The sequence below is a fragment of the Scylla paramamosain genome, chromosome 23, assembly GCF_035594125.1.
Source record: "Scylla paramamosain isolate STU-SP2022 chromosome 23, ASM3559412v1, whole genome shotgun sequence".
Lineage (NCBI taxonomy): Eukaryota > Metazoa > Arthropoda > Malacostraca > Decapoda > Portunidae > Scylla > Scylla paramamosain.
The window spans coordinates 11,837,986-11,864,570 of NC_087173.1; the positions used below are offsets into that span (position 1 = coordinate 11,837,986).

The 26,585-nt window shown below is 39.1% G+C and overlaps 1 protein-coding gene across 18 annotated transcripts in view; it reads left to right on the forward strand.

The window, feature by feature from the left end:
* The window catches only part of LOC135112198 (unconventional myosin-X-like), a 118,528-nt gene that overhangs the window by 60,612 nt on the left and 31,331 nt on the right, over positions 1–26,585 (forward strand). For 16 of the 18 annotated variants that reach the window (XM_064026332.1, XM_064026337.1, XM_064026334.1 and 13 more), the window contains exons 3-20: positions 5,697–5,759; positions 7,475–7,727; positions 8,936–9,126; positions 12,069–12,281; positions 13,024–13,301; positions 13,739–13,874; positions 14,232–14,357; positions 15,023–15,140; positions 16,950–17,071; positions 17,805–17,950; positions 19,033–19,245; positions 19,618–19,787; positions 20,323–20,459; positions 20,922–21,073; positions 24,334–24,369; positions 24,988–25,213; positions 25,375–25,605; positions 26,353–26,473. In XM_064026332.1, coding sequence (XP_063882402.1) covers positions 5,697–5,759; positions 7,475–7,727; positions 8,936–9,126; positions 12,069–12,281; positions 13,024–13,301; positions 13,739–13,874; positions 14,232–14,357; positions 15,023–15,140; positions 16,950–17,071; positions 17,805–17,950; positions 19,033–19,245; positions 19,618–19,787; positions 20,323–20,459; positions 20,922–21,073; positions 24,334–24,369; positions 24,988–25,213; positions 25,375–25,605; positions 26,353–26,473 — 2,932 coding nt within the window. The remainder of the gene's footprint in view (positions 1–5,696; positions 5,760–7,474; positions 7,728–8,935; positions 9,127–12,068; positions 12,282–13,023; positions 13,302–13,738; positions 13,875–14,231; positions 14,358–15,022; positions 15,141–16,949; positions 17,072–17,804; positions 17,951–19,032; positions 19,246–19,617; positions 19,788–20,322; positions 20,460–20,921; positions 21,074–24,333; positions 24,370–24,987; positions 25,214–25,374; positions 25,606–26,352; positions 26,474–26,585) is intronic. The other 2 variants (XM_064026348.1, XM_064026349.1) reach the window with 1 other exon arrangement.

Genomic DNA, 26,585 nt, shown 5'->3' on the forward strand with positions numbered 1-26,585 from the left:
AGAGAAATAAGAGAATTTTTAGTGAGGATAACAGTGATTACAAAACAGGAAATGATGGTGAAAAGATAGTGAAATCATGGCGAGGATAGAAGAGAACAATAGAGAGACTAATGATGGAAATAAAGAAGAAGAATAGAAAAAATATATATATATGCATTTTTATCGTTGAATATGGGTATCCAAAAATAATGATAATGATAGTCGTGATGATGATAATAATAATAGTAATAGTAATAATAATGATGACACTTCACCACCACCTCTACGGACATCAGCAATGGACACATCAATATTATGAACTTTGCGGTACAACATCCATGGCCTATTAATTAACTCTACTTTCCCACATAAACATTAGAAGTATAGTTCCCATTAAGTGTTTAAAGTTCATTTAGATTACGTAGTTTCCTTTAATTACTATCATTTTTATATAGGGTAGTTAATTAAAAAGTCGACGTTCTTCACAAAAAAGGCACACAAACAAGTCGACGTTTTGCTGATACTGAAAAGCTTATGAGCTAATGATGTATGAAGCCTGTATGTAAAACTTTTAATTTTCTCCTCTTCCCTTTCTCTTTATTTTCCTCCTCATCTCTTTTCTCTCCTTCCCTCCCTGTTCCTCCTCGTAATTTGTTTTCCTTTCCTTCTCCGCTTTCCATTCCTCTCCTATTTCTTTTCCCTTACCTCCTCTTTCTCTTCTCCCTCCTGTTCTTCTTCTCCATCTCGTCATCCGCTTTCTCCTCTTCCTCCTCCTTTTCTTTCTGTCTTCCTTCTCCTTCTTTGTTTCAACCCATAACTCCCTTCCCTTTTCTCTCTCATTATTCTTCCTTATCTTCTTCCCTTTCCTTTTCATCTTCCCTTCTGGCCTTACATTCCTCCTCCTCCTCCTCCTCCTCCTCCTCCTCCTCCTCCTCCTCCATCAGGCCAAATCCTCCCTGATCACACCTCATATTCATAAATTCCTGAGTCCTGACGCGGCAGTTTATCCCGAAATTAAACATACCCGAGAGATGCACCCGAGAGAGGAGGCTGATGAAGTAGGCTCTCGTAGGCCCGGAGCTAAATTAACTACACACACACACTCACACACACACACACACACACACACACACACACACACACACACACACACACACACACACACACACACACACACACCAAAAAAAAAAAAGTGGATTTGGGAGTAACAGCTACTGAAAAATTGACTCCGGACAAACACATTGATAAAATTACTGAAGACGATGAATTTGTTAAAAGGATTAAAAATGGCATTCTCATATTTGGATGAAGGAATGATAAAAAAAATAAATAAAAATGTTGATTTACATGATTAAACCAAGAATGGAATATGTTGCAGTGGTGTGGTCTCCTCATACAAAGAGGAATATTGTAAAATTAGAAAGAGTACAAAAAGCAGTCACTAAGATGGTTCCGAAGTTGAGCAAGTCGACCTACGAAGAGAGATTAAAAATGTTGGAAATTCCTATCCTTGAAAACAGGAGCGAGAGAGAGGAGATTTAATAAACATCTATAGAATGATAAATGGTGTGGAAAATGTGGACAAAAATGTTTTACAAATTTAGACACACAGAGTACAAGGGGACACAGTAAGAAGCTGAAGAAAGTTAACTGTAGAAGAGACATCAAGAAATATAGTTTTCCTCACAGAAGTGTGAACAAATGGAATGAAATCAGTGAAGACGTTGTTAATGCCGTGACTGTCCATGCTTTTAAGACCAAACTGGATAGATATAGAGACGGGAAACTATGAGATACTCCCCTCCCGTGAACCACAACTAGGTAAACACACACGCACACACACACACACACACACACACACACACACACACACACACACACACACACACACACACACACACACACACACACATGGGATACAAATATATTCAGAATTACTCGATTACATAAAAAGTAAATAAATATGCACTGGGAATGCACTGGAAAAATATTGATTGAAAGTTTAGAAATTTAATTATAACGTGCTACTACTACTACTACTACTACTACTACTACTACTACGCCACACCAGTACTACTATCTATCTGTTTATCTGTTAACATTACGGGAAGTGCTGTAAGAGCCTGTGTGATTAAACGGTTATGCAAGAGAGAGAGAGAGAGAGAGAGAGAGAGAGAGAGAGAGAGAGAGAGAGAGAGAGAGAGAATGAAAATTTTCATAAGGCCAAAAAATCTACCGGACACTCTCAAGGACTGCATCAAGAGAGAGAGGGGGGGGAGGCATATTATAAAGCGTGTTGTTGGCATTTCAGTACAAAGCTACAGTCCTGTCAGTAGCTTTTTTATTTACATACCTGCACGCTGAGGCAAATAGTACATTGTGTAAGTCTGTAGCTGCACTCTCCATGAATGGCTGGATTAATGCATTAGGAGGCAGAGAATTCAGAGGGACAAAGTCATGAGTGTCCAGTGTAGTGGTCAAGGTCTGCCCCGAGATGAATGGCAACAGTAATTATTGCTGTATTTCTCCCACAAGCATAGACTCATTATTATGTGGAAAATATGCAAACAGTTAACAATACTGAATACCAGATAATACAATAACAATGATAAAAAGAAAAATTATATATCGCTATAAGCGTGCGAACTAGTAGTAATAATCGACACAATTAATTAATAGGTTTGTGTCCCTGATGGTTACATAACCAGTGACTTCTTTGCTTGAGTGACAGAAAACTTTTTTTTTTTTTTAAGTGATGGTGATAGTGTTGTCAGTGAATGAAACTACGTGCTTGTGTAGTGGCGGTGGTGGTGGTAGTGGTGAGGGTGAGGCTGGTGTTTTGTGCTTCTGATTAATGAGAGATAAATGCTGCGTGATGGATGTTCAGAGAGAGAGAGAGAGAGAGAGATGTAAGGATATTAATGTAGTCATTTCAAATATCGAGATCCAAAGAATTCAATAATATGGTGCAGTTTTTGTTATACTCCGTTGATTGAAGATGAAATAAAAAAAAAGATGTGTTGACTTGCATTTTTAAATAAATGTAAATATAGCAGTGGTGGTGAGTTAGAATCAGTGCCCTGGCGTGGCCTTCACCGGGAAAGGAAAAAAATTTTAATTACTCGACGCTGGTAAAGGATGTTGTTTATGTCTATATTGTTGTTGTTGTTGTTGGTGTTGTTGTTACTGGCATCAGTAATAGCTGTATCAGAGAAGGTGAGCGCACTGCCTCTGCCTCCCAGCGGCGTGGGGAGAGAGAGGTGACCTATTCGTGTGGGGACTAACCTAACCTAGCCTAACATAGCTGACCTAGAGCTGCCCCGCTGGCTGATACTGACCCACCTCAGCACGTTCCTGGCAACCCATCTGTGCTCTCTCTCTCTCTCTCTCTCTCTCTCTCTCTCTCTCTCTCTCTCTCTCTCTCTCTCTCTCTCTCTCTCTCTCTCTCTCTCTCTCTCTCTCATACTTACGATGACAACAGTATGCAATGTTGCTATTTTTAATTGCATTTATTATTCTCATCACATCTTAGCGGGAGAAAAACTTACTCTTTGGTCAGGTAGTGCATCCTTAGTGAAGGAGGTGGGTGGGGGAGGGAAGGAGGACGGATGAACTTCCCTCAAACCTGACTCGTTTATTCCCAAGGGGCAGTCACGCCTCATTCCTTCTTCCTAATTTACCTGAAGTAGGGGCGTGGACAAAGTTGTGCTTGGAGATGGAGAAGTGGAGGCGGAGAAAGTTTGAGTTTTGGGATGAAAAGGTTGACGTGGAGGCCTGCGAGGTGGAGGAGGTGGAGGAGCGGAGCTGGTATGCAGTGGTGAGGTCATAAAGTTACGACAGTTCCAATAAAATAGATTTACATAAAGTAACCACTTGGCCCTCGCTACCTGTCTGCACCTCTCTCTCTCTCTCTCTCTCTCTCTCTCTCTCTCTCTCTCTCTCTCTCTCTCTCTCTCTCTCTCTCTCTCTCTCTCTCTCTCTCTCTCTCTCTCTCTCTCTCTCTCTCTCTCTCTCTCTCTCTCTCTCTCTCTCTCTCTCTCTCTCTCTCTCTCTCTCTCTCTCTCTCTCTCTCTCTCTCTCTCTCTCTCATTAATGGCGACGCCAGGCGGACACTCCCTTCTCCTGCTCCCGTCCTGACATTGATACAGAGAGGACGGGTGAATGAGTTGCCTGCCTCTCCATCTCTCGCCCCCGCTGGCACCATTCCGTTTTCTCTCTCCCTCCGCCGCCACTAACATTACTTTCCAGACACACCCTTACCCTTAAAACTCCCCCTGAACCCCACAACCCTAACACCACCTCCCAAACACGTCCCTCACTGGTAACACTTCTCCCTGAATCCCACAAACCTAACCACACCTACGAGTAACTTACCCTAACCTAACCTAACCTAACCTAACCTACGAGTAACTTACCCTAACCTAACCTAACCTAACCTAACCTAACTTGCAAGCCTTCAAACATTCCCTTTTCTTCCCTTCTCGTCATCCATCCCAGTTTCCCCTCTTCTTACTTTTCCCCTCTTTCTCTCCGCCATCTTTCCCTCCCCTCTCTTGTTTCGCACCACGGTTTCCTCTCAATCTTCCCTCACACCCCTCTTTTTACCCTTCCTTTCTCTCCATTTCTCTTCCCTTCATTATTCCTCCTCTCTTTCATTCATCCCCTTCATCTTACCCTCCCGTCCTCTCTCTCTCTCTCTCTCTCTCTCTCTCTCTCTCTCTCTCTCTCTCTCTCTCTCTCTCTCTCTCTCTCTCTCTCTCTCTGCCACTCCCAAAACCTCTCCATCCATTCCTCTCTCCATTCTCGTCTCCCCTTTCCCTCCCTTCCCTCCCTCCGTTCCCTCCCTACAAGCTCATTCCAGATCCCTCTCCCCCCACTCTCCCTCTTTCCCTCTCTCTCCTCCACCCAATAATTCATCCCCCCAATAATTCCCCTCTCCCAGCCACTCCCAGTCCCCACCCAGTCTCTCCTTTTCCCTTCCTTTCACTCTCTTTCCCTCCCTCCCTCCCTCCCTCCCTCCCTCCAGCTCCGTCCTCCCCTTCCCAGCTTCCAGGACAGTGACCGGAGATGAGAGAGAGAGAGAGAGAGAGAGAGAGAGAGAGAGAGAGAGAGAGAGGGGGGGGAGGAAACAAGTGTTAAAAATGAAGGAAGAAAAAAGGGAGTGGCGATAGAATGAGAAAGAAGGAAGGAGGAGGAGGAGGAAGAAGAATATTAAGGGAGAAGGGAAAAAATGGGAGTCGTGTTAGAATGAGGGAGAAGGAAATTATGAAAGGAGAAAGAGGAAGAAGAAAATTAAGGGGGAAGGAAAGAAATGAGAGTAACGTTAGAATGAAGGAAATGAAGGAAGAGGGAATGCAGGCGTTTAGTTTCCTTAGTTTATTTCACACGGAAGGGAAATTACGAAGCGGAAAGGTGTGTTAATGAAGTATTCAGGTGTGCGCGCGCTTGAGAGAGAGAGAGAGAGAGAGAGAGAGAGAGAGAGAGAGAGAGAGAGAGAGAGAGAGAGAGTGTGGTTAGAGGTCGATTACCCTGGCGCAGAGAGGGTCGCCACGAACACACACACACACACACATTACTAAAACGATCATGCACGCTTATTTTCCATTGTTGTTGTGCACATGATAACACACACACACACACACACACACACACACACACACACACACACACACACACACAGGTGATGGCAATGTGTACTTTCCTTAGCCCAGACCCAGACCTACACGGGCAGCATCCTCATAGCAGTCAACCCATACAAGGAGCTCGAGATGTATGGTCCTGTAAGTATCACGTGATTTTTTATGGCTCCTCCTCCTCCTCCTCCTTCTCCTCTTCTTCTTCTTCTTCTTCTTCTTCTTCTTCTCTTCTCTTCTCTTCTCTTCTTCTGTCCTCTTCTCTCCTTTTCTCAGCACACCATAGTCTTTCTACATCTCTTCATTGTCCACTCATTTTTTCTACTCTCTCTCTCTCTCTCTCTCTCTCTCTCTCTCTCTCTCTCTCTCTCTCTCTCTCTCTCTCTCTCTCTCTCTCTCTCTCTCTCTCTCCATCGTTTTATTCGCCACATCTCTTTAATAATTGTCTTTATTTTCTTTACTACACTCAGGCACCACGCCATCACCGCCACATTTTTTTTTTTTTTTTTCTCACCGCTGTTTATTGATTTAGTATATCATATTCAAGCACCTCTTTCCAGTTTTTCGTGTAGGAGTAGTTTGTATTTTTTCCCCATTTCCTCCTGTCGAGTTTTAAGGGATTGTTTTAAGTCACTGCTTTTTTTCTTCTTTTCTTTCGCTTTTTTAGTGCATTCTTTATTCTGTTTTATCTCAAGTATTTTCGTCTTAATTTCAAGGGGGCTTCTCAGTTTTATCTCATTCATTCTATGTACTTTATCTAATTTTTATTATTCGTTTCCTTTCTCATCGTTTTGATATTTTCTTTAATTTCTTCTTTTTTTTTCTTTTTCCGTTTCGTCATTGGTATCTATTGTTTCTCCCTCTCTCTTTATTTTTCATTTCATTGTGTGTTATCAGCCATTATTATTCTCATCATCTTTGAATCATTAACTCTTGTTATATGTTCCTTCTTTTCTTATTTTATACCGCGTTGTTACTCATCCTCATCAGCATTAGTAAATATTTATCCTTTCTTCTTCGTTTTCCTCGTTTCTTTCACATATTTCATCCCAGAATTTCCAGTCTCTCTCTCTCTCTCTCTCTCTCTCTCTCTCTCTCTCTCTCTCTCTCTCTCTCTCTCTCTCTCTCTCTCTCTCTCTCTCTCTCTCTCTCTCTCTCTCTCTCTTGATACGTAACTTATGTCATTCTCATTATTCAAGAGCTCCTTTTTTTTTCCAGGAACCTTTCAGACTCTATATTTTTACTTCCCTGTCCTCCTTTCGAACTCCTTAATTTAACTTTCCTCTCCCAGTCTTCCCTAAAGGCTTGCAACTTTGCTTCCTGTTTTCTTTTCCTGTTCGACTGATTGGAAATGATACACGCTAACCTTTCTTTCCCTTATTCATTCTTGTATTTATTTGTTTATTTATTTTTATTTATTTATTTATACTTTATTTATTCTCTGCAAGCCTTGAAGAGTCAAGGATACTTTTTTCTTTACTTAGTTCTCTCTCTCTCTCTCTCTCTCTCTCTCTCTCTCTCTCTCTCTCTCTCTCTCTCTCTCTCTCTCTCTCTCTCTCTCTCTCTCTCTCTCTCTCTCAGCTTAACAAAGCAATAATAACTAAAGAAAGAAAGAATAAATTTAAACCTAAAAAAAATTAATAATAATTATGTTAAGATTTTTTTTTTAATCAAAACCAAAAAATAATTTTGAGTAAATAAATTTTACAGTATAAAGCAAAACCCTAATAAAGCTTTAAACCTTAACCCTTCGTACACCACAAAGCAAAACCCTAAAGCTTCAAACCTAACCCTTCGTACACCTCGAAGCAAAACTCCAAACTTTCATACTCATACCCTAACCTTCGCATCCCACACTACAGGAGGCCATCATGAGGTACCAGGGCAAGAAGCTGCTGGAGGAGGAGCCGCACGTGTTCGCCATCTCGGAGTCGTCCTTCGTGGCGCTGCAACGCTTGGACAAGAACCAGTCGTGCGTCATCTCGGGGGAGTCAGGCGCCGGCAAAACCGAAACCACCAAGTTCATCCTGCAGTACCTGTGCTCCGTGACGACCGGCGTGTCCACCTGGGTCGAGCAGCAGATCATCGAGGCCAACACCATCCTTGAGGCCTTCGGTGAGAGAGAGAGAGAGAGATGAATATGTAGTATACTGTTGGTGGTGGTGGTATTATTATTATTATTATTATTATTATTATTATTATTATTATTATTATTATTATACATATCAGGGACAAAAAAAAAAAAAATATGCAGCTCCCAAAGGTCAAAAAGTAAAAAAAGATTAGATAGCTCACATCCGGAGGTGTCTTTGTGCTGCTCCTCTCCTGCTCGCGATATGGTTCATTCAAGCTGTGGGTAGGAGAGAAAGCAGAAATAGATGAAGCTTTCCAGAGTTGACTAGTAATAGATGAAACTATGAAGATATTGGGTAACTCTTGCATTAGAATGGTTGGACAGAGTAGGGATGAGAATGAGTAATATTTCCCAGTAATAATTGTCATATTACTCATTGTGGCTTTTTTTTTTGTGTGTGTTCTTTCTTGTATAGTTTTCTTTTATTTTTGTACCTTTCTTTTTTATCATCTTGATCTTCATTCATTCATTGACTATTATGTAAATTCTCTCTCTCTCTCTCTCTCTCTCTCTCTCTCTCTCTCTCTCTCTCTCTCTCTCTCTCTCTCTCTCTCTCTCTCTCTCTCTCTCTCTGTGTGTGTGTGTTGTCATCAAAGGCAGCCATATTTATCCCCTCGTTATTAACTTCAAACACCTCATTAAGACAGATCAGTAAGCCACGAACTCACCAGAAATAAGATTTCTTCATATTAAAGACACAAAATAAAATTTCAAAAAAACTCCCAGACTTCCACTGACATCAATTCAAATTAGTTCAAACAAAACTGTGTTGAAATGTGTGTACCTAACGAAACATAATTTATTCATGTCTAATTACAAGGGTGAGAATAAAAATATAAGAATGCCAGTAAATACTAAAACCAAAAATTTATGTGAGAGATCACAGTATTAAAAATTAAATGAGTGACTCCACTACTAATAAAGAAAATTTCATGTATTCATATATGTTATACATATAGATCTATTTATTTTATATTTGACTTTTAGTTTTATTTACCTGCTCATTATTTTTTTTATAGTTAAGTAAGTTATTTATTTATTTATCTGTTTGTTACTTATCTACTTATTCTGTGTCTTATAGGTGAGGGATCTATATTTATTTGTGTGCTTATTTGCTCATATGTATTCAATTTTTACTACTTATATACTCCTTTATAAACATATTTCTAACTTCCATTTATTATCCCAGGTAACGCCAAGACAGTCCGCAATGACAACTCAAGTCGATTTGGGAAGTTCATGCAGGTTTGCTTTGACCCATCGTGGCACATCAAGGGTTGTGTGATGCAAGACTACCTCCTGGAGCAGTCCCGCATCACCTTCCAGGGCCCTGAGGAGAGGAACTACCATGTCTTCTATCAGCTGGTGGCTGCTGCTCAGGTACTGGGAGAGATGGCAGGAAGAAGTGGTGGCAAGAATGGATGTGTGGTTTGGTGTGGGATGGCTGAAGAGAAGAAATAATGAAAGAAATAGGGGTATGGGTTGGTGTGCATGAGTGGAACAGTACTGGAAGAAATGGTAGACTGGGTGGATATGGGTGATGGTGATGAGAGGAATAGGGGGTAGTGGAAAAGGTGCCTGTGAGAGCAAAGGTACAGGAGGTGTAGAGGTCGGTGGGGTTGAGATGGAGGGCTGAGATGGGTGGAGTGGAGGAGGGCTGAGATGGGTGGAGTGAATAGCCTGGCAGCAGTTTCCACAAGGGTGGACTCTGAACACAATAAAAGCAGTTACTGTCATGCATATGCGTACATACTCATAAAGCTGAAACAGATGCAGGCACATTAACTTAACTGCTTTGCCCACACACACACACACACACACACACACACACACACACACACACACACACACACACACACACACACACACACACACACACACACACCTATTTCCATTAATTCTAATGGAAGCTATTACACTTAAATTCTGAAATCCCATCATTATTACAGTATTATTGCTCTTATGTTCTTTAGTAATGAAAAAAGTAAAACTACTGCTATTACTATTAGTACATGTAAAAATAGAAATACATAGTAGCAGGGGGTGTAGGTTTAGTAATAATAGCAAAGAATACCTGAGTGTCTGAGGAAAATTGGGAGAGGAAAAGAATAGTCACAGTTGGAGACATGAATTGGAAGGTTGGAAGCAGAGAGGTAGCTGATGTAGCAGGGAAGTGAGGTGTAGGTAGAGTAAATGAGAATGAGGAGCACTTGGTGGACATATGTGTGGAAAAGGGACCATTCCTGGTAAACATCTTCCTTCATAAAACAGTCCTCAAATATGCATGGAGAAGGAGGCATGAGAGCAGGGAGCAGAAGAGCCTGATGGATTATGCAGCAGTGGCTGAAAGATAAAGGAATGATGTGTTGGATGCCATGGGAAGAGGATATTTGGTCGGTCAGAACTCTACTGTTCTAGTCAAGATGGAAATAGAAGATAGCTGGTAGGAATAGTGATATGGATATGGAAGGTGAATTCAGTGTTGGCTAGTGAGAAGATGGACAGGAAGGAATATAGAGAGGAATGTGAGGGGATATATGTAAGATTGAGAAGCTGGAGCAATATTTGTGGAGGTATCAAGTGCTTGATGTGTTGAAAGGTTTGGTGACTACAATAGCAGCAGAAGTCTCAGGTTATAGACTGTCAGGAGTAGGAGAGAGGAAAGCACATAGTGGAAGGCTGATATCAAGAAAGCTGTAAAAGAGAAGAGGAGATCATATGAAAAAATGTTGGAAAAAGGAGAAAAAAAGAAAAAGAAATATACTAGAAGAAATCAAAGAGAGGAGAAAAACTTTGAGTACAAGTCTTGCAATAGGAAAGTGAAGGAACTAATAAGAGAAAATAAAAGAGAATAGTTGAAGAGTTTGGTAGGAAGCTGAGTTAAAATTTTGGTGAGAAAAAGAAGTTTGGAAGAAAGTTATGAAAGAAATAGAAGGAGGAAGAAGCACACAGGAGTATTAGGATAAAGAAGGAGGAGGTGGACAGTGTGTGAGAAAGATATGGCTTAGGATCGGTCAGGTACAGAGGTCCTTCATCCCATTAGAACAAAGCAGAGAACAATTTCCTAACACTGCATGGTGTGGAAATTTATCTAACTTAATTGATATTGCGGTAGCCACTTTGTGCTTAATTGTGTTTCCATGTAGCTATAAAAGTGGCTCTATTATAGAGTAGTGGTGGTGGTGGTGGTGGCAGTGATAGTGTTATTGATGGTGGTAGTAGTGGTAATGGGGGTAGTGGCGGGGTTGGTGGTGGTAGGGGTAGTGGTGGTGGTAATGTTAGTGATGGTGGTGGTGGTGGTGGTAATGATGATGACGGAAGCTTATGAAAAGGTTTATTTCAATGAGAGCATTAGTTCACTCATTGTGTATGTCAGATTGAAGTGTTGAGATGCAGGAAATAGTTTGGTGACTACTACTACTACTACTATTACTACAGATGGGAATTCCAATCTAGAATGTTCAGTACAGAGAGTCTTGTGGATATCTCTCTCTCTCTCTCTCTCTCTCTCTCTCTCTCTCTCTCTCTCTCTCTCTCTCTCTCTCTCTCTCTCTCTCTCTCTCTCTCTCTCTCTCTCTCTCTCTCTCTCTCTCTCTCTCTCTCTCTCTCTCTCTCTCTCTCTCTCTCTCTCTCTCTCGATACTAGAATACATACTGGATAGACATATTCATGTCCTATTCTGATAACATTGTATAGAAATGGTATTCATAGTATTTCTTTTCTACTTTTGTGTCATGTTGGCATGCAAATGTATGTACATTATGAATTAAGTCACCCCTCTAAAACTTATAAATTAGGAAGGAATCTGGATCTAGGATGCCCAGACCAAGGATTCACAACCTCCATTTCATCCTAAGCTTGTACACCATTTGAATGGTGTGGCCTGTCCCAGAGCTTGGTAAAATGTTGTTCTGCAAACACTCATGCTGATGAAACAAAAGAATATGTGTGTCTGTCTATCTCTTTCTAGCACATTCAAAACTAGACAACTATATGGCTTTTTGTATGAATGCCCTTTGGGATTCAAGAAGTGTCATTACAAGCAGCACTCTTCCACAGGCCTCATCCCATAGCATGTTTGGAGTTACCCAGAGTTGTACACTGGGCATTGTCATTTATACTGATTAATTTTGATAGACACCATTGAAAGCAAAAAAGTGATTGAGTTGTTGAAAACACTGCATGTGATTTTATTTCTGTTTATTAAAATCATGTAGGGATACTCAAATAGCTGGCATCATATTGTGTTCACCAGTCAGAGGATCAAGTGTACACAAGATGCAGCTGACATTCTCACCATGCTCACTGTGGATGCTTTTCAGAACAATAAGGAGCTGGCAGAGCAGTTCCACCTCAAGCCTGCCAACACCTACACTTACCTGAACCAGTCTGGCTGCATTGTTATCGACGGCATAGATGACGCCCGCCGCTTTGACAGCCTGCGCCTCGCCTTCAATGTTCTCCATGTGCCACAGGAGATATGTGATGGGATCTATGGTACCCTGGCTGCCATCCTTTGGCTTGGAAACCTGGAGGTAAGTTTAAGTTTTCATCCTCCAGTATTATTGATGCTAAAGAAAATGTTAATGTTTAATTTAAGTTTAACGAAGTGTAATGATGTTAATTTATGTCCCAGTTTTAGTGTTTTCATTCTCTAGGTTTAATGATGTGAACTAATTTCCCTATTTTAGCATTATTACATATTTGTGAGAATGTTTAGAGGATGTGTGTTTGTGAGGGGTGAGTATTGGTGTGTGGAAGATAAAATGATAAGGACCTGTTGTGTCAGAGTGTGAGAACAAAGAGGATGGGATTCTTATAGCCAGCAAGGAGGAGGTGAGAGGTGTGTTGAAAAAGTAGTTTAACCATTTAATGAATGAGAAGACAGTAGGGGAATCAATAGTATCTAGCAGGGATATGGAAGCAGGCAGAGAATGAGTGGCTATACCTAGAGGAATTGGTAAGGAGGATGTAGAAAAAAATTATAACTAAGCTAAAGTACGGCAGAACTGCAGACATGAAATAACTGCAAGAATGTTGAAGTATGGAGGTGAAGTGCTAGTAGAGTGGGTACTCCTGATAAGTGAACTGGCATGCAGCAAGGACCACACAAAAAAAAGGTTCAACAATTGAGAAAGCATGCTGTGGAAGTAAGTTATCTGGGAGATGCATGTGGAGTGACAGGATAAGAGGGTGAGAGCAATCAAATATGAGAGATGTAGTATGAACATCTGTAAAACATGGATAAATTTAAGAAGTTGCAATTGCTTCCCTCAGTTTGCAGACATTGACGGAGAAAACTGTGAGTTGACGGAGAAGGACAAGGAGGTGCTGAAGACCCTATCCACACTGTTGGGCCTCTCCGATGAACAGTTACTTGGTTGTCTGCTGCAGCGGCAAATCAACATTCGGGGAAACATCACTCACATTCCCCTCAAACACGCCGAGGCCAAGGAGAACAGACATGCCATGGCCAAGACGCTGTACTCCCGCACCTTTGCCTGGCTGGTGGATCACATCAACAAGTGTACCAACCCAGGCCAGGACCAAACCAGGTGTGTGACCAAGTGTGTGACAAACCAGCAGGGGTTAGGTGTTATTGGTCTTCATTTTATGGTCATGCTTCAGTGGTGTTTTCAGTTTGGTCAGAGAATAAGTCATGAGTGTGTGTGACAGTTGTCTTGGATAGTCATGGGATTTAGATTTACTGATGCTGCTTACAAGTGGTTGTAGAAGTGTGATCATGTTGGTAAAAGTTCTATGTATTTTTACACTTCATTAAAAATCAACTATATCCCTTTCCAAGTCCAGCATTAGAATGTAGCACTTTTCTGTATTGTTCATTCATTCATAAGTATCACATATAATAACTGAATTACTGATTGCAAAAGTAATGCAAGATATTCCTTAATAGTTGCCTGAAATATCTTTTATGTGCATATATCTGATATACTATTTTCCATGCTTGGCTAAATATTGGTTTTCATTCTAGGTTCCTAGGTGTTCTAGACATCTTTGGTTTTGAGAACTTTGCTGTCAACTCTTTTGAGCAACTCTGCATCAACTACACCAATGAAAAATTACACAAATTCTTCAACCACTATGTGTTTGCTTTGGAACAGGAAATTGTAAGTGCTGTATTCCAGAATGTATAACTTCCATTAGTGGCTCTGATATTTCTTTGTATTTAATGTTATGAAAGCTATTCTAGATATTTATTAAACAAGTATTTGGCATTTGCACATACTTGATAAATGTTTGAGTGTAATGATGCATTCAACTTTTCTTCAGTGGTACTCTGCTCATTTGGGAGAAGGATAGAATTATCAAACAACATCTATCTCTATACAGATTAGGTTGATAGATAATCTACAAGTGACTGTCTTTTGAACAGATGGGATAAAATAGCATACTTGATTCACATAAAACCCCTCATGGTTATGAAATTCTTGGCATATGTAAAATAAAACTATTTCATGGCTCAGTATCGCCAAGAGGAGATCAAGTTTTCCCACATCACCTTCACGGACAACACTGAGTGCCTTGAATTGCTGGAGAAGCCCCCGAGGTGTGTGCTGAAGCTGCTGTCAGAGGAGTGCCGCATGCCCAAGGTGAGGCTTAGGAAACAGGATAGGGGGAGCAGCCATGTCTCCCCTTGTTATAACTGTAACTGAGGTGTCAGAATAGGAGAGAGATTCTGCTGAAGGTCATTATAACACCTTAGCAGCACCCATGTCTTAGGCTCAAGCAGTAACATGTCTATATAGCTTTGCTACAATGGATTTATTATTTTGTGTATATACAAAGTTTTATGTTTTTGCTACAACCATGTGTCACTAGCTGAAAGGCCTAGCCTGAGGACACAAGCTGCATGTTGCACACACACACACACACACACACACACACACACACACACACACACACACACACACACACACACACACACACACACACACACACACACACACACACACACACACACACACACACACACACAGGGAAGCAGAACACATCACATAGGATGTAAATATTGGACAAGCAGTGTATCTAGTGTGTGCACCTCTTTATATATAGTAAATAAAACACATGGTGTTGATGGAGTCTTTGTATATTGTATACCAGGGCTTTGTGTTAATTCACTCCATAAATGAAATGTTTTAAATTCTGTTGCCTTTTTTTGGCAATGTTTTTGCGTATGGGAAGGTTTTTAACATGGATTTATCTTTTTTTAACATACTCTTATTCCTTAATTAAAAAAAACATTATATCATTGTAGGGTGCAGACAAGACTTACTTGACCAAGCTGCACCAGGAGTTTGAAAGTCACCCTAATTATATCAAAGGTGATGACAGAAGACGATGGGAGGTGGAGTTTGGTGTCAACCACTATGCAGGTGTGTGCTTGGGGCTCCCCTTTGTCCCTCCCTCACTTAAAGCTTGACAGTGCTTTGAATCACACATCATAGTTATGTACTGTAGTGTGTTTACCAGGCTCTTGTTTGTTATAACTGTAGCTACTGCATGTCACACAATAGTCAGATTTCTATACTATAGGCTTGTAGATAAATGTATGCAAAGTATTGACATATATTCAGGACCATTCTTTACACAAAGATATAAATTCTACCTTTAGATTTTAACATTCAAGTAGTTTTTTTTGTAAGCACTTATGATTGGTATTCATCATGAGCACTCATTAAATGAGAAACCAGTGATACAAACTCTATAAACCAGGGACAGAAATTCTTAAATGAGCAAAGGAGATCCAATGATATGAGAGTACAGGAGAGTGTAACTATTAGAACAAGTTCAAAATGTGTGCCTTGCTACACTCATCTGCTGACATATCTGGACTGTATGGCAATATATACAATGATTTAGTTACACAGAGATGAGTTTGTGACCACTTGAGAGAAACCAAGCACTCCTCCTCTGTTCCTTACTTAATTTGTGTGATTTTCGTCCATCCTTCTGAACTCAGTGTCTGTTCACATTAGAAATTTGCTCAAAAATATTTGCAAGTAAATGTTTTCTGTACAATCGAAGGAATAATGAGTTCAAAATTTTATTAAAAAAACTATTTGTTCAAAAATGGAGGCTTTTGGTAACTGAGGTTCCACTGTATTTACAGTCCAAGGATTTAGTACTGTTTCATGCAACTAAGTGGCTATTGCATGAATATCTTTGTTATTGCTGGACTACAGACTCTGTAATACTCTGTAATGCTGACACTATAGCTACACTTGTTATCGCATAGTTTTGCTTGAAAATTATCTTTGAGAAAGTCATGGAACACGACCCTTTTCTTTTTTTTTCTTTTTTTTATTAATTGATTTATTTTATTTATTTATTTTTTTTTTTATAAGCATTTGGTGTACAAGTAAATGTTATGGGATAAATTGGCTCACATCACCAGGACCTGCCTGTATAGTATAATGTTTGCTGATCCCTTGCAATCCTTGCTTGCTAGTCTGAAAAAAAAAAAAAAAAAACAAGATCCAGAAAGTAAAAATAACTTTGTTGCAGTATCATCCTGTTATTTATGCCAGAGGAAGTCTTCATCTCCACCAGTATGATGACACACTTAACCTATTACACAGACTTTATAAGCAGTGATGCTCAGAAAGAAATGAACAGTAATTTAGTAATTATTTACAATATCATATTTTGCTAGAAATGCACACTGAGCGATTTAGTGTGAATGACATAAGGTTGTTGTGTGATGGCATATATGTTTCATCAGTGAATACAGTACACAGTGATAATATATTTGTCTTTAGAGTGATGATGCATCTACTTACTACAGTATATAACTCATGATTTTAATATGTATTTTTAAGAATTAAATTTATCCATCATAATAGATAAACTTATTATTAAATGTAACCCAGTATTTGTTACATGTACCCATTAATTCATAACATGAAAATAACAGTGCTTCATACTTTTTAATTACTTGTTAATTCATTGACTGCTAATGACTACGTGATACTTTTTAGTTTGTTGTATTAAGAGTACAGCCATCAAAAGGTTTCAAGTTTATGATCACACATTTTGTTGTCAGTGGTATCTTGAAATTACATCCTCATCTTAGACCACTTCATTAAGTTTAAGGTGCAGCCTTAGCAGTCAAAGGGTGGAGTGATATTAGTCAGGCATGAGTGTAGGTTGGATGGCCGTCTCTCACCCATCACTGTACCCAGGCAAGGTGATCTACACTGTGCGGGGCTTTGTGGACAAGAACAGAGATGCTCAGCAGGATGTCTTCTTTGACCTGATGAGCAAGTCTCAGAACAAATTTATTGCTGACCTAACGAGATTTCAGGTGTGTTATGGATGTGGCTTGTTGTCAGTTATGTCCAGATTCTAATGTTTTAATTATTAATTCTTAAGTTTAACTCATCCATGATTTAGTCAAAATGATTCATATGGTGATTACTTGTCATCTTGCTTAGAATCCATAAAAATATAGACTGCATTAGTAAAAAAAATGTGTTCAAGTGCCGTGCAAATTAATTATGATCCCTAAAAGTTCTAGATTGAAAAAACTATAAATCAGTATCAATTGTACATTTCTAATCTTATTCTTTTTATGCAAAACTTTTAGATAAATATTTTTGAGATTTTTATTCATAAATGCAAATTCTACATTTGTAAATCAGATCAAAGGTTGTAGTTATGTACTTTGTGACTGGAAAGTTTTACATCAAACATTCATAAATCACAATTTCCTTGTAGATATTTGCACAATATTCAGTTCTACAAAATTATGTACATTACCAGGACTTGCTGGGCATGCAAATTAATTATGATCCCTAAAAGTTCTAGATTGAAAAAGCTATAAATCATTATCAATTATACATTTCTAATTTTATTCTTTTTATGTAAAACTTTGAGATTTTAATTCATAAATCCAAATTCTTCATTTGTAAATCAGATTAAAGGCTGTAGTTATGTACTTTGTGACTGGAAAGTTTTACATCAAACATTCATAAATCACAATTTCCTTGTAGATGTTTGCACAATATTCAGTTCAACAAAATTATGTATGTTACCAGGACTTGCTGGGCTGCACCATAGCCAGGATGGGCACCATTCAGAGCACCATCTCTCGGGGAACCTCCAAAGGCAAGCCCACGGTGTCTGATGCCTTCCGCAATCAATTGCAGGCACTTGTGGATGTTCTTCAAGCAACTAATCCTTGGTATGTAGCTTTCTTTCTTTTCCTTTATTCTTTTCTTTCTATGTTACAGTAGAGGGGTTCACCAGGAAAGACAGGCACTGCCTAAGGATCGAACGTAGGACCTTCCACTTGCTGGGTGGATGTGCTAACCATTACACCATAGTCAACACCCGATAACAACTCTCACATCTCCCCCATAAAGCTGCCCTGTGGCCAGGCCACTCTGGGGAATGTGAATTGCTGCCTGGATCCTACTCACTGCGCCACGTTAGAGTAGGGAGGTTCACCAGAAAAGGCAGGCACCACCTGGGCACTGAACCTGAGACTTTCCCCTTTCCTGTATGGACATGCTAACCATTACACCATGGTTGCCTCCTGGTGACAACCTTCATAGTCTATCTGTTCAATTATGTGGCAGAAAATTGGGATTTCTGCCCTTGTATTCATTCCTTGCTTGTCTTAATTTTCTCATTCTCCTCTCACCTATTTTACATAATCCAGCAATATCCCATTTCACTGAAGATTTTATTTTTTTTTATGCAAGAGTTTTTTTTTTTTTTTTTTTTTTTTCCAATTGCTTTAGGCAGTAGCTAAATTTTGACATTTGATGTTAAGGAATAAGAAAATGTTGCAATCAGTAAATCTGCCAAACTCAAATGCATGTTGATGGAATGTATAAAAACTCATGTTTTGGGACAAAGTGACATCAGTTCAAATGTTGATTTCATTGTTCAACACCAACAGTGACTTTTCCATCCATATGACACTGAGTAAAACTGTCATTCTATGAAAAATCAAGAATCATTGAGCAAAATTTATAATGAAACACCATCTTAGACATCAGTATTCATCTTCCTAACTGTCTATAATAGCAAATACCAATGCAGATCTTCCTAACTGTGCAAACAACACCTCATATATGTACTAATGCTTGTGTTCCCTAACTCTTACATATTAGTACCTACTCTCCTTAATGTCCCAAATAACATATCAGATACCAGTGGTGATCATCTTAACTGTCCCAAGTGCCACATAAAAATAATAATACCTGTTTTCCTAGCTTCTCAATATCTGCACTCACCCTCCTAACTTTCCCTCACCAGGTATGTGCGGTGCATCAAGCCAAACAAGAACAAGGCAGCAAACTCCTATGATGAGTCAATGGTGCTGGACCAGCTGCGTTACCTGGGTATGAATGACATCATCAGGATCCGTAAAGAGGGATTCCCAATTCATATGACTTTTGAAGACTTTATTGTGAGGTATTTCTGCCTGAACAAGAGGAAGAGATACCCTGACCAAAAGCAACATGTGTGGTGAGTTCCCAAGATTATGTTTTGTGCATAGTTTAAGCAATGCTGAGCTGATGAAACATATACTGTAATAGCATACCATGTCTTGATGTTTATACATTGTAGAACATTTTTCATTTGAAAGATGAGAGAGAATACTTAAAATTGTGAGTATATGTATGTAACATCTTGAGAGTATGTTGATTTGTATGTATAGATTAACAATGAAGGAATTTGTCCTTGAAAAAGAGATAATAACTATCAATCATCCTTTTCTTTCAATCTCACTGTGTGACATTATGAAATTTTTATTCAGTGTGTGAAGGAGCATGAATGAAGGTAATTTAACATGATGATAATAAATTAAATAGCTAATACTATTTGTATGCTCCTCAGTGACATCATGAAGTCTCTCTCGCTGTCTGAGAAGGAGTGGCAGGTTGGCAAGAGTAAAGTGTTCATCCGGCAGAAAGTTTATGAGCCACTGGAGGACCGTCGGCAGACTACCATTGTTGCTGCAGCAATAAAGATTCAGGCACTGTATCGTATGCACAGACACAGGAAAGGTATGGCAGCTCTCTCTGTGACCTTCCTTGCTCCAACACACCAACTAGCATCCATTTCCATTTACTTGAACAGATGAGGAAAGCAATATTGGCAAGTGGCATATTTTGGATAGAAATAGAAGAGTCAGTGCATCTTACTTTTGATGGTAGTAGGGAAAGTGACAAGTGGCTTATTTTGAGTGTGAATAGGAAAATGACATGGGTTATTTTGAATCTGAATGGAAAAATGGCATGGCTTATTTTTTAATGTGAATAGAAAAATGACATGGCTTATTTTGAGTGTGATTAGGAAAACTGGCCAGTGGTTTATTTTTTTGGATGTAGATAAGACAACTGACAAGTGGTTTATTTTGAATGTTAATACAAAAATTGACAGCTAACTTATTTTGGATACAGATAGAAAACTGATAAGTATCTTATTTTTTATATAAATAAGAAGTGACATGCAGCTTATTTTTAGATATAGATAGAAAAAATAAGAATTGGCTAATTTTAGATATGAGGAGGAGAACTGACTAGTGGCTTATTCCTGCAGAGTACCAGAGGATACATGCAGCGTGCCTGACAGTACAGAACTACTACCGTGGCTGGAAGCTCCGCCTACAGTTTATCAGAAAGAGGAGAGCCATCATCATCATCCAGTCCAATGTGCGAGGGATGTTTGCTAGAGAGGTAAAGAGAGAGACTTTCGTTATGTGCTATAGGTTCCTTTGACTGTGATTTCTGAAGCTAGCTTTGTGTAAGAAGAGAGATAAAAGCTTCCCCAAGAGGCAATAATGGCAAATTGTGATTTATGAAATATCTTATTTACAAATTTTTCAAGTAAGAAATTATGTAAATTTTTTCTTTGTCTTGATTTATAAATAGGGAGTTGCTATTTCCAATGAAAACTATGAAGAAAACATTTAATGGAGAAAATTTTAAATCTGTGGTTGATTGTGATTCATGAATATTCAATTTACAAACATCTTTTGAAGAATGCATTTCATCTAAAAATTGTGATTGACCATTATTTTTGTATAAGAGAGATAATATAACAACACACACTTTGAACTTTACTGCCATCTCTATCAATACAGGTACCAATGCTAAATAGAAGGGATTATTTTTAATTGTGCTTCTTAAAAAAAAAAGGTTGCCAATGCGCTGCGGGAGATGAAGCGTATTGAGGAAGAGCAGAGAAGGAGGGAACGTTTGGAGGAAGAGAGGAGACAGAGGGAAGAGGAGGCACAGAAGATGGCAGCAGAGGATGAGGCAAAGAAGCAGGAGCTGGAGGAGGCACAGAGGTATGTTTGTATCTATGTTTGTGTACAGTCTGTAAGACAGGAACATTACAGTGACAAAGGTTATTATGTTGTTTTGGTGCTAAATATGCAACAGACATAAGAGTTTGATGTAGTATAATCTCAGTGATGAATTTGATTTTACAATTTTAGTGAAATGAGTTAATGTCTGAATTATGCTACCATTATCATTTTCATCATCAAATTTGTTTCCTGCCCTAAAAAGTAACTCTGGATACTATTGCAAAACTGAGAGGCTCCAGGACATTCCTCTCTATAGCTTTCAGCTTCATGTTGCTTGAATTGCCTGATCAGACTATTTGGTTTTATCTTGTGTCTATGATTATTAATATGGAACATAATCAAAGTTCAAGAATGAAGTGCATATTAATATACATATAACCTAATCTTGCTTCAAGAATCAGTCAGATGGAATTATGGAACATTAGAGAGTTGAATGAACACATGTGGGTGGAAGGGATGTAATAGAAGGTACAGCAAATAGAGTGAGGTGGAGATGGGTGATCCACTGTGGTGATCCCAAATGAGAGCAACCAAAAAAAATTAAGAATTAAAGAGCACACTTCTGATTTTAGGAAACATGTGTTGCTTAAATTTTTCTAAGGCTGAGAAAGACTGAAACATTGGAAGTCATAAATTTTGGGTGATTCAAGACAAAAAAACTGTAGTTAGAATCAGGAAAGTTTATACATAGCAGATGTTAACTATAGTCTTTGCAAAATATATGTCTGTTTGGGCATTGTCCTTATGAATTCTGGAACTCATGTTTTTGCCAAGTCAAACCTAACACTTGTCACTCTACCTCATATGTCAGCTATTTAGTACTTTTGAGTCAGTGAATGACTGTGCATATTTGCTGTTCTAATAAAGCATCATAGCAATAACTTTGTATAATAAACACCATAACACTGGGCATAATTGCTATCCATCATTGTCAGCATAGTGAGGGTGGGCCAGGTCACCTAGTCAAGGGATGACTGTGCCAATCCGTGGGTTACTCTTGCCTTGGCTGTTACCCAGGATGAAACTTGCCCTTATGTTTCAGTCAAAAAAAGAAACTTGTTTACAATATAAATCAGTATTTTTGGAGGAAAACCAAATAGACAGATAGATAACGAGACAGAGGCCTCTTCTCAAATTTAAATAATTCATCTCACTGTATAGCCATATTGTATATATAAATCCATACAAAGTGTGTAATGTTCTATTTGTAATGTAGAGAGAGAGAGAAAACTAGATGATGTGCTGGATGATGAGAGTTGTCCTTTTCACAAAGTGTAATCCATAATTGCTCCAGTGCAGGGCTTGACAGTGCTGCTGACCAGGCAAGTCTTGAAGATCCAATGCCTAAGATGACTTTAAATTTTAGGTCTATATATAATACTGCTGTTGTTGTGGCACATTAAAGCTGTCACTTCATCTCAGTCAACTAATATTGGCTGAAATATCATATTTTATGAAGTTATCACCAGTGTCAGCCTTAGTATATAATTTAGGCTTCTAATAACTAACAGTTATGCATGATAATCATATATTAATACAAAAATTAAATTTAATAGCTATATATGTACAAGATAGTTCAGTTACCAAGGCAATAATAGATCCTATGTCCAGTGTATCAAGGGTAAGGAGATTGCTGGAGTGACAGATTAATAAAACACTACCAATCAGGAATTTTGTGACTTGAACCTCTCTGCACAGCTGTACACACACATAGCAGCTCCATTAGTGAGGGAATAATAAATATTATGTGCTGTGTATTAGATATGCACTGATACATTCATAAACCTTGGTAATAATCACAAATGTTATATAAATAAGCCCAGTGAGTGGAATTAGGGGAATGTGGTGGTTAGAAAAAATGTGATTACTTTATTTCTCTTAAAACTCAGCTGTTGTCTTCTTCAGAGGAAGGCAATGGTAGAAATGTAAGTAAAGTACTCGTGTGTTTCCTCTTACCACCACATTCCATGTAGTTATCAGGAATGGTATAGTTTTTAATCCTGGACTGAACTAAAGGAATATTTTGCTTCATCTACAATATGTACTGCAGTGTACAAAGCTTTGCCTCATGGCTCATAATATATTGTTTCATGCAAGGTTTACCGCTCACAAATATTTGTTATCATCAGCATTCATCATCACTGAACAGACACATGTTATATAAAGCATCCAGCAGTAAAAGGTGCACTGAAACTTCTTTTCTTTTCTTTTTCTCACTTTTTTAAAAATTTTTTTATAACCATTAGAATTTCAGGGTTTCATTTCTCTCTCTCTCTCTCTCTCTCTCTCTCTCTCTCTCTCTCTCTCTCTCTCTCTCTCTCTCTCTCTCTCTCTCTCTCTCTCTCTCTCTCTCTCTCTCTCTCTCTCTCTCTCTCTCACCAAAAGTATAGTCCACAGACAAGTGATAGAATGCAACTGTAATCCACTGATCACCAGTTATTGATAAATAACTTAATAGTTGTTACTTTATTTGAGTATATCAAGATGATTTTACTGACCAAATGTACAAGTACAGGCAGTAAACAATTTGAAATACTCACACACTTTAAGGTGCATTTTGAAGCTCCATCAAAACTTGTACCAGACAATATTACTACACTAAGAGAGAAACCTTAGCTGTCAGGAGTTACAAGGGTACATTTTGGTCTGAGTTCACTTATTATTGGATGTTTCATATATCAACATGTCATATTTTAAAATGTTTTACTGATACATTAAGCGAGCTGCACAAAAACAATGAATCAACTTGTGTAAAGTGGCATCCAACATGCTTTCTCTGCTCTAATGCATGCATCACTTCATTGTTTGTGCTCCTCATTTACTAGCATGAACTGAGGTGGGGAAGGACTCAGATATTCAGCTGTTAATAATAGGCCTGACAAGGCTGTGGAATTACTGGCATTTCTAAACATGGCAGGGCTCCTGGGCTTGCTTTTACTACGATTAATACCTCTACCTGCTTGCTGCCAACTTATATTTTAACTGTCCATGATTTTTTCTGCTTGAAGTGAATCTGACTACAATCATATAATTTCATTGCTTGGTCTTATGATTAAGTGACATATGTATTGATTAATTCATTCACAATAACTGTTGGTACAGTGAGCAGTTCTTATTATTCAGTTCAATTTATTATGCATTGGAAATATTACAACATTCTAGATTTCTTTCTCAAACGAGACTTACATGAGATTGCTTGGTACTGTTTTGCTTGATCTGCTTTGTGCTTCCCTTTCAAGCCAACAGTATGATGGTCTAGCAGCAGTGGGTGAAGGGTAAGTACACCAAGTGTTTGTCATGCTTCTTGTCTCACGTTTCCCTTGCCTGTTACTCTCAGCATTATCTTGGTGGCTATGTTCTTTGGGTAACACTTCTGTCTTTTGTTAACTGTCAGCAGGTGAGTGGTGTTGGTCTGTCTCTATCCTCTGAGCTTTAGTTGTTTGGCTCACTCTCACTTGGGGAATACATGCTGAGTAAGGTGATCTCTGGTGAGCTTTATTATCATTACCTTCTGGAGGCATTAATGGTGTGGCACTGATGTGTTCCTCTCCCTCACTAATATGATGGGAAGCATGAGGTGTAGCATTTGAATTTCCCTTGTGTTTTCAAATACTAAAGAAGCATCCATTATGATCTCACTAACACATGTTCTCTATGTTGACTTCATTGTTGATGTATACAGATGCACAGGTTATATTTGAATACATATCTTTGACTTCATTGAACATTTATTTCAGATATTACTGGCCAGTGATGTATAGAGAAGCCCATTATGAATTATTATTTGGCAAAGCATTTAGTAATTATTATTCTATTAATTCTAGAATGTGCATGCATTATGCCAGCTTACATGATGCATGTTTGGCTTACAATATATTTCCTTAATGTTTCAGGAAAGTAGAAGAGGAATTGGCAACCTTGTCCAACATCGCAGACACAGTCAACCCCCACCTGGCGGCTTCCATGACCACCAACCCTGATGACGCCTCGCAGGGCTCAGGGGAAGGTGTAGACCTAGACAACCTCTTTTCCTTCCTCTCCAACATGGAATCAGAAAGACATGTGCTGGATGAGATCCATCGCCAAATGGATGATTTGACAGTCACTTTTGATGTGGAGGTCAGTTTGTAAATGTATTGAGTTATTGACTTATTTCGATACACTGCATAGAAATAGTTTAAAACTTTACTTATATCATTGTGTTCCATCCTTTCTTTTTTTGGATTTTTGTCTTTTGCTTAGAGTAGGAAGTGTTAGTAATGAAACACTTTCTCCTTCAGATTGAAGCACTGAACCACCGTGATGAGGATGAAAAGAGGGAAGGCAGCCTGCCTCCCCCACCAGGCTCAGATATTTTGGATCTTTCCCAGTTGCCTCCACCTCCAGGAGAACAACCACTCCCTCCACCCCCAGCTGTTGTGTTGCACCCCCCTGCCCTGCCTGGTGGAGAAAGTGCATCCAGTCAGCCACCTCAGGAGAATGGAGAAACTCTGCCTCCTCCTCCACCTCAGGTACTTAGTTTGGAGAAAGAAACTCTAAATTATTTGGTTTTCTTGTAGTAGCATTATGTTACAAAATAAGATTATTTTCAGTTGTCTTGTTTTCTCATCAGAAATAAGAAATGAAAAGAATATGTGAGAATTCAGCATCTCTATATCTCAGTCTTCTGTTGATAGTCTGCAGGTCTGGTGAAGGTGATCCCAGACCACAGCACTACCCACTACACTTCATGTCAGAACACCCACATACACCAAGGAATATCAGAGTAACACCAAACACCTCAAACCACATATAAATACTGGTGCCTCTTCCCTTTTCTACCACCAAAGACCAGCTTCCAGAAGCACATCCATATTCAAATTACCCACAAATTCATTCATTCACTCAAAAACAATACTCAGTTGCAAGTATGTCCCCCAGACATCCATCTAAGTACTTGATAGGAGTAGAGTCTACCTGGCCAGGCTTTGATGTGGGCACATCCAGCTCTTCTGAACTATTACGAGAGACTGTATGACTCCATCGGTCATACATGTCCAGGATGCAGTGCTTCTCTTTGTATTCTAAACCCATAATGGAAGTCTGTACAATGCACATACAAATGTGCTTACAACACGACATATACATAATGAAAACATGATCATCTTGTGGTGATTGGGTTCATTCAGCTAGGCAGCTTGAGCAACATCAACTACTACTTTTATTATTACTGCTACTACTACTACTGTTGTGTCTAAGACTGTAACTTGTTGCTCCAGATCAATGGATTCCATGAAGAGGAGAAACCAAAGGAGCCCATCTATGAAACCATCCCTGTGGGCTTGTCAGGGGCACAGACTCGACGGGAACCCAGCTACGTGTCTGGCCCGCCCCCAGCTGGTGAGTCTGAGGCAGGAAAGGACACGTGCCTTCCTGGAGCCTTGGTGATCTGTTGTCCAAAGAACTCATTCTGTGGCTGCTATATGAGACAGAATCTTTTGAGTAATTTTAG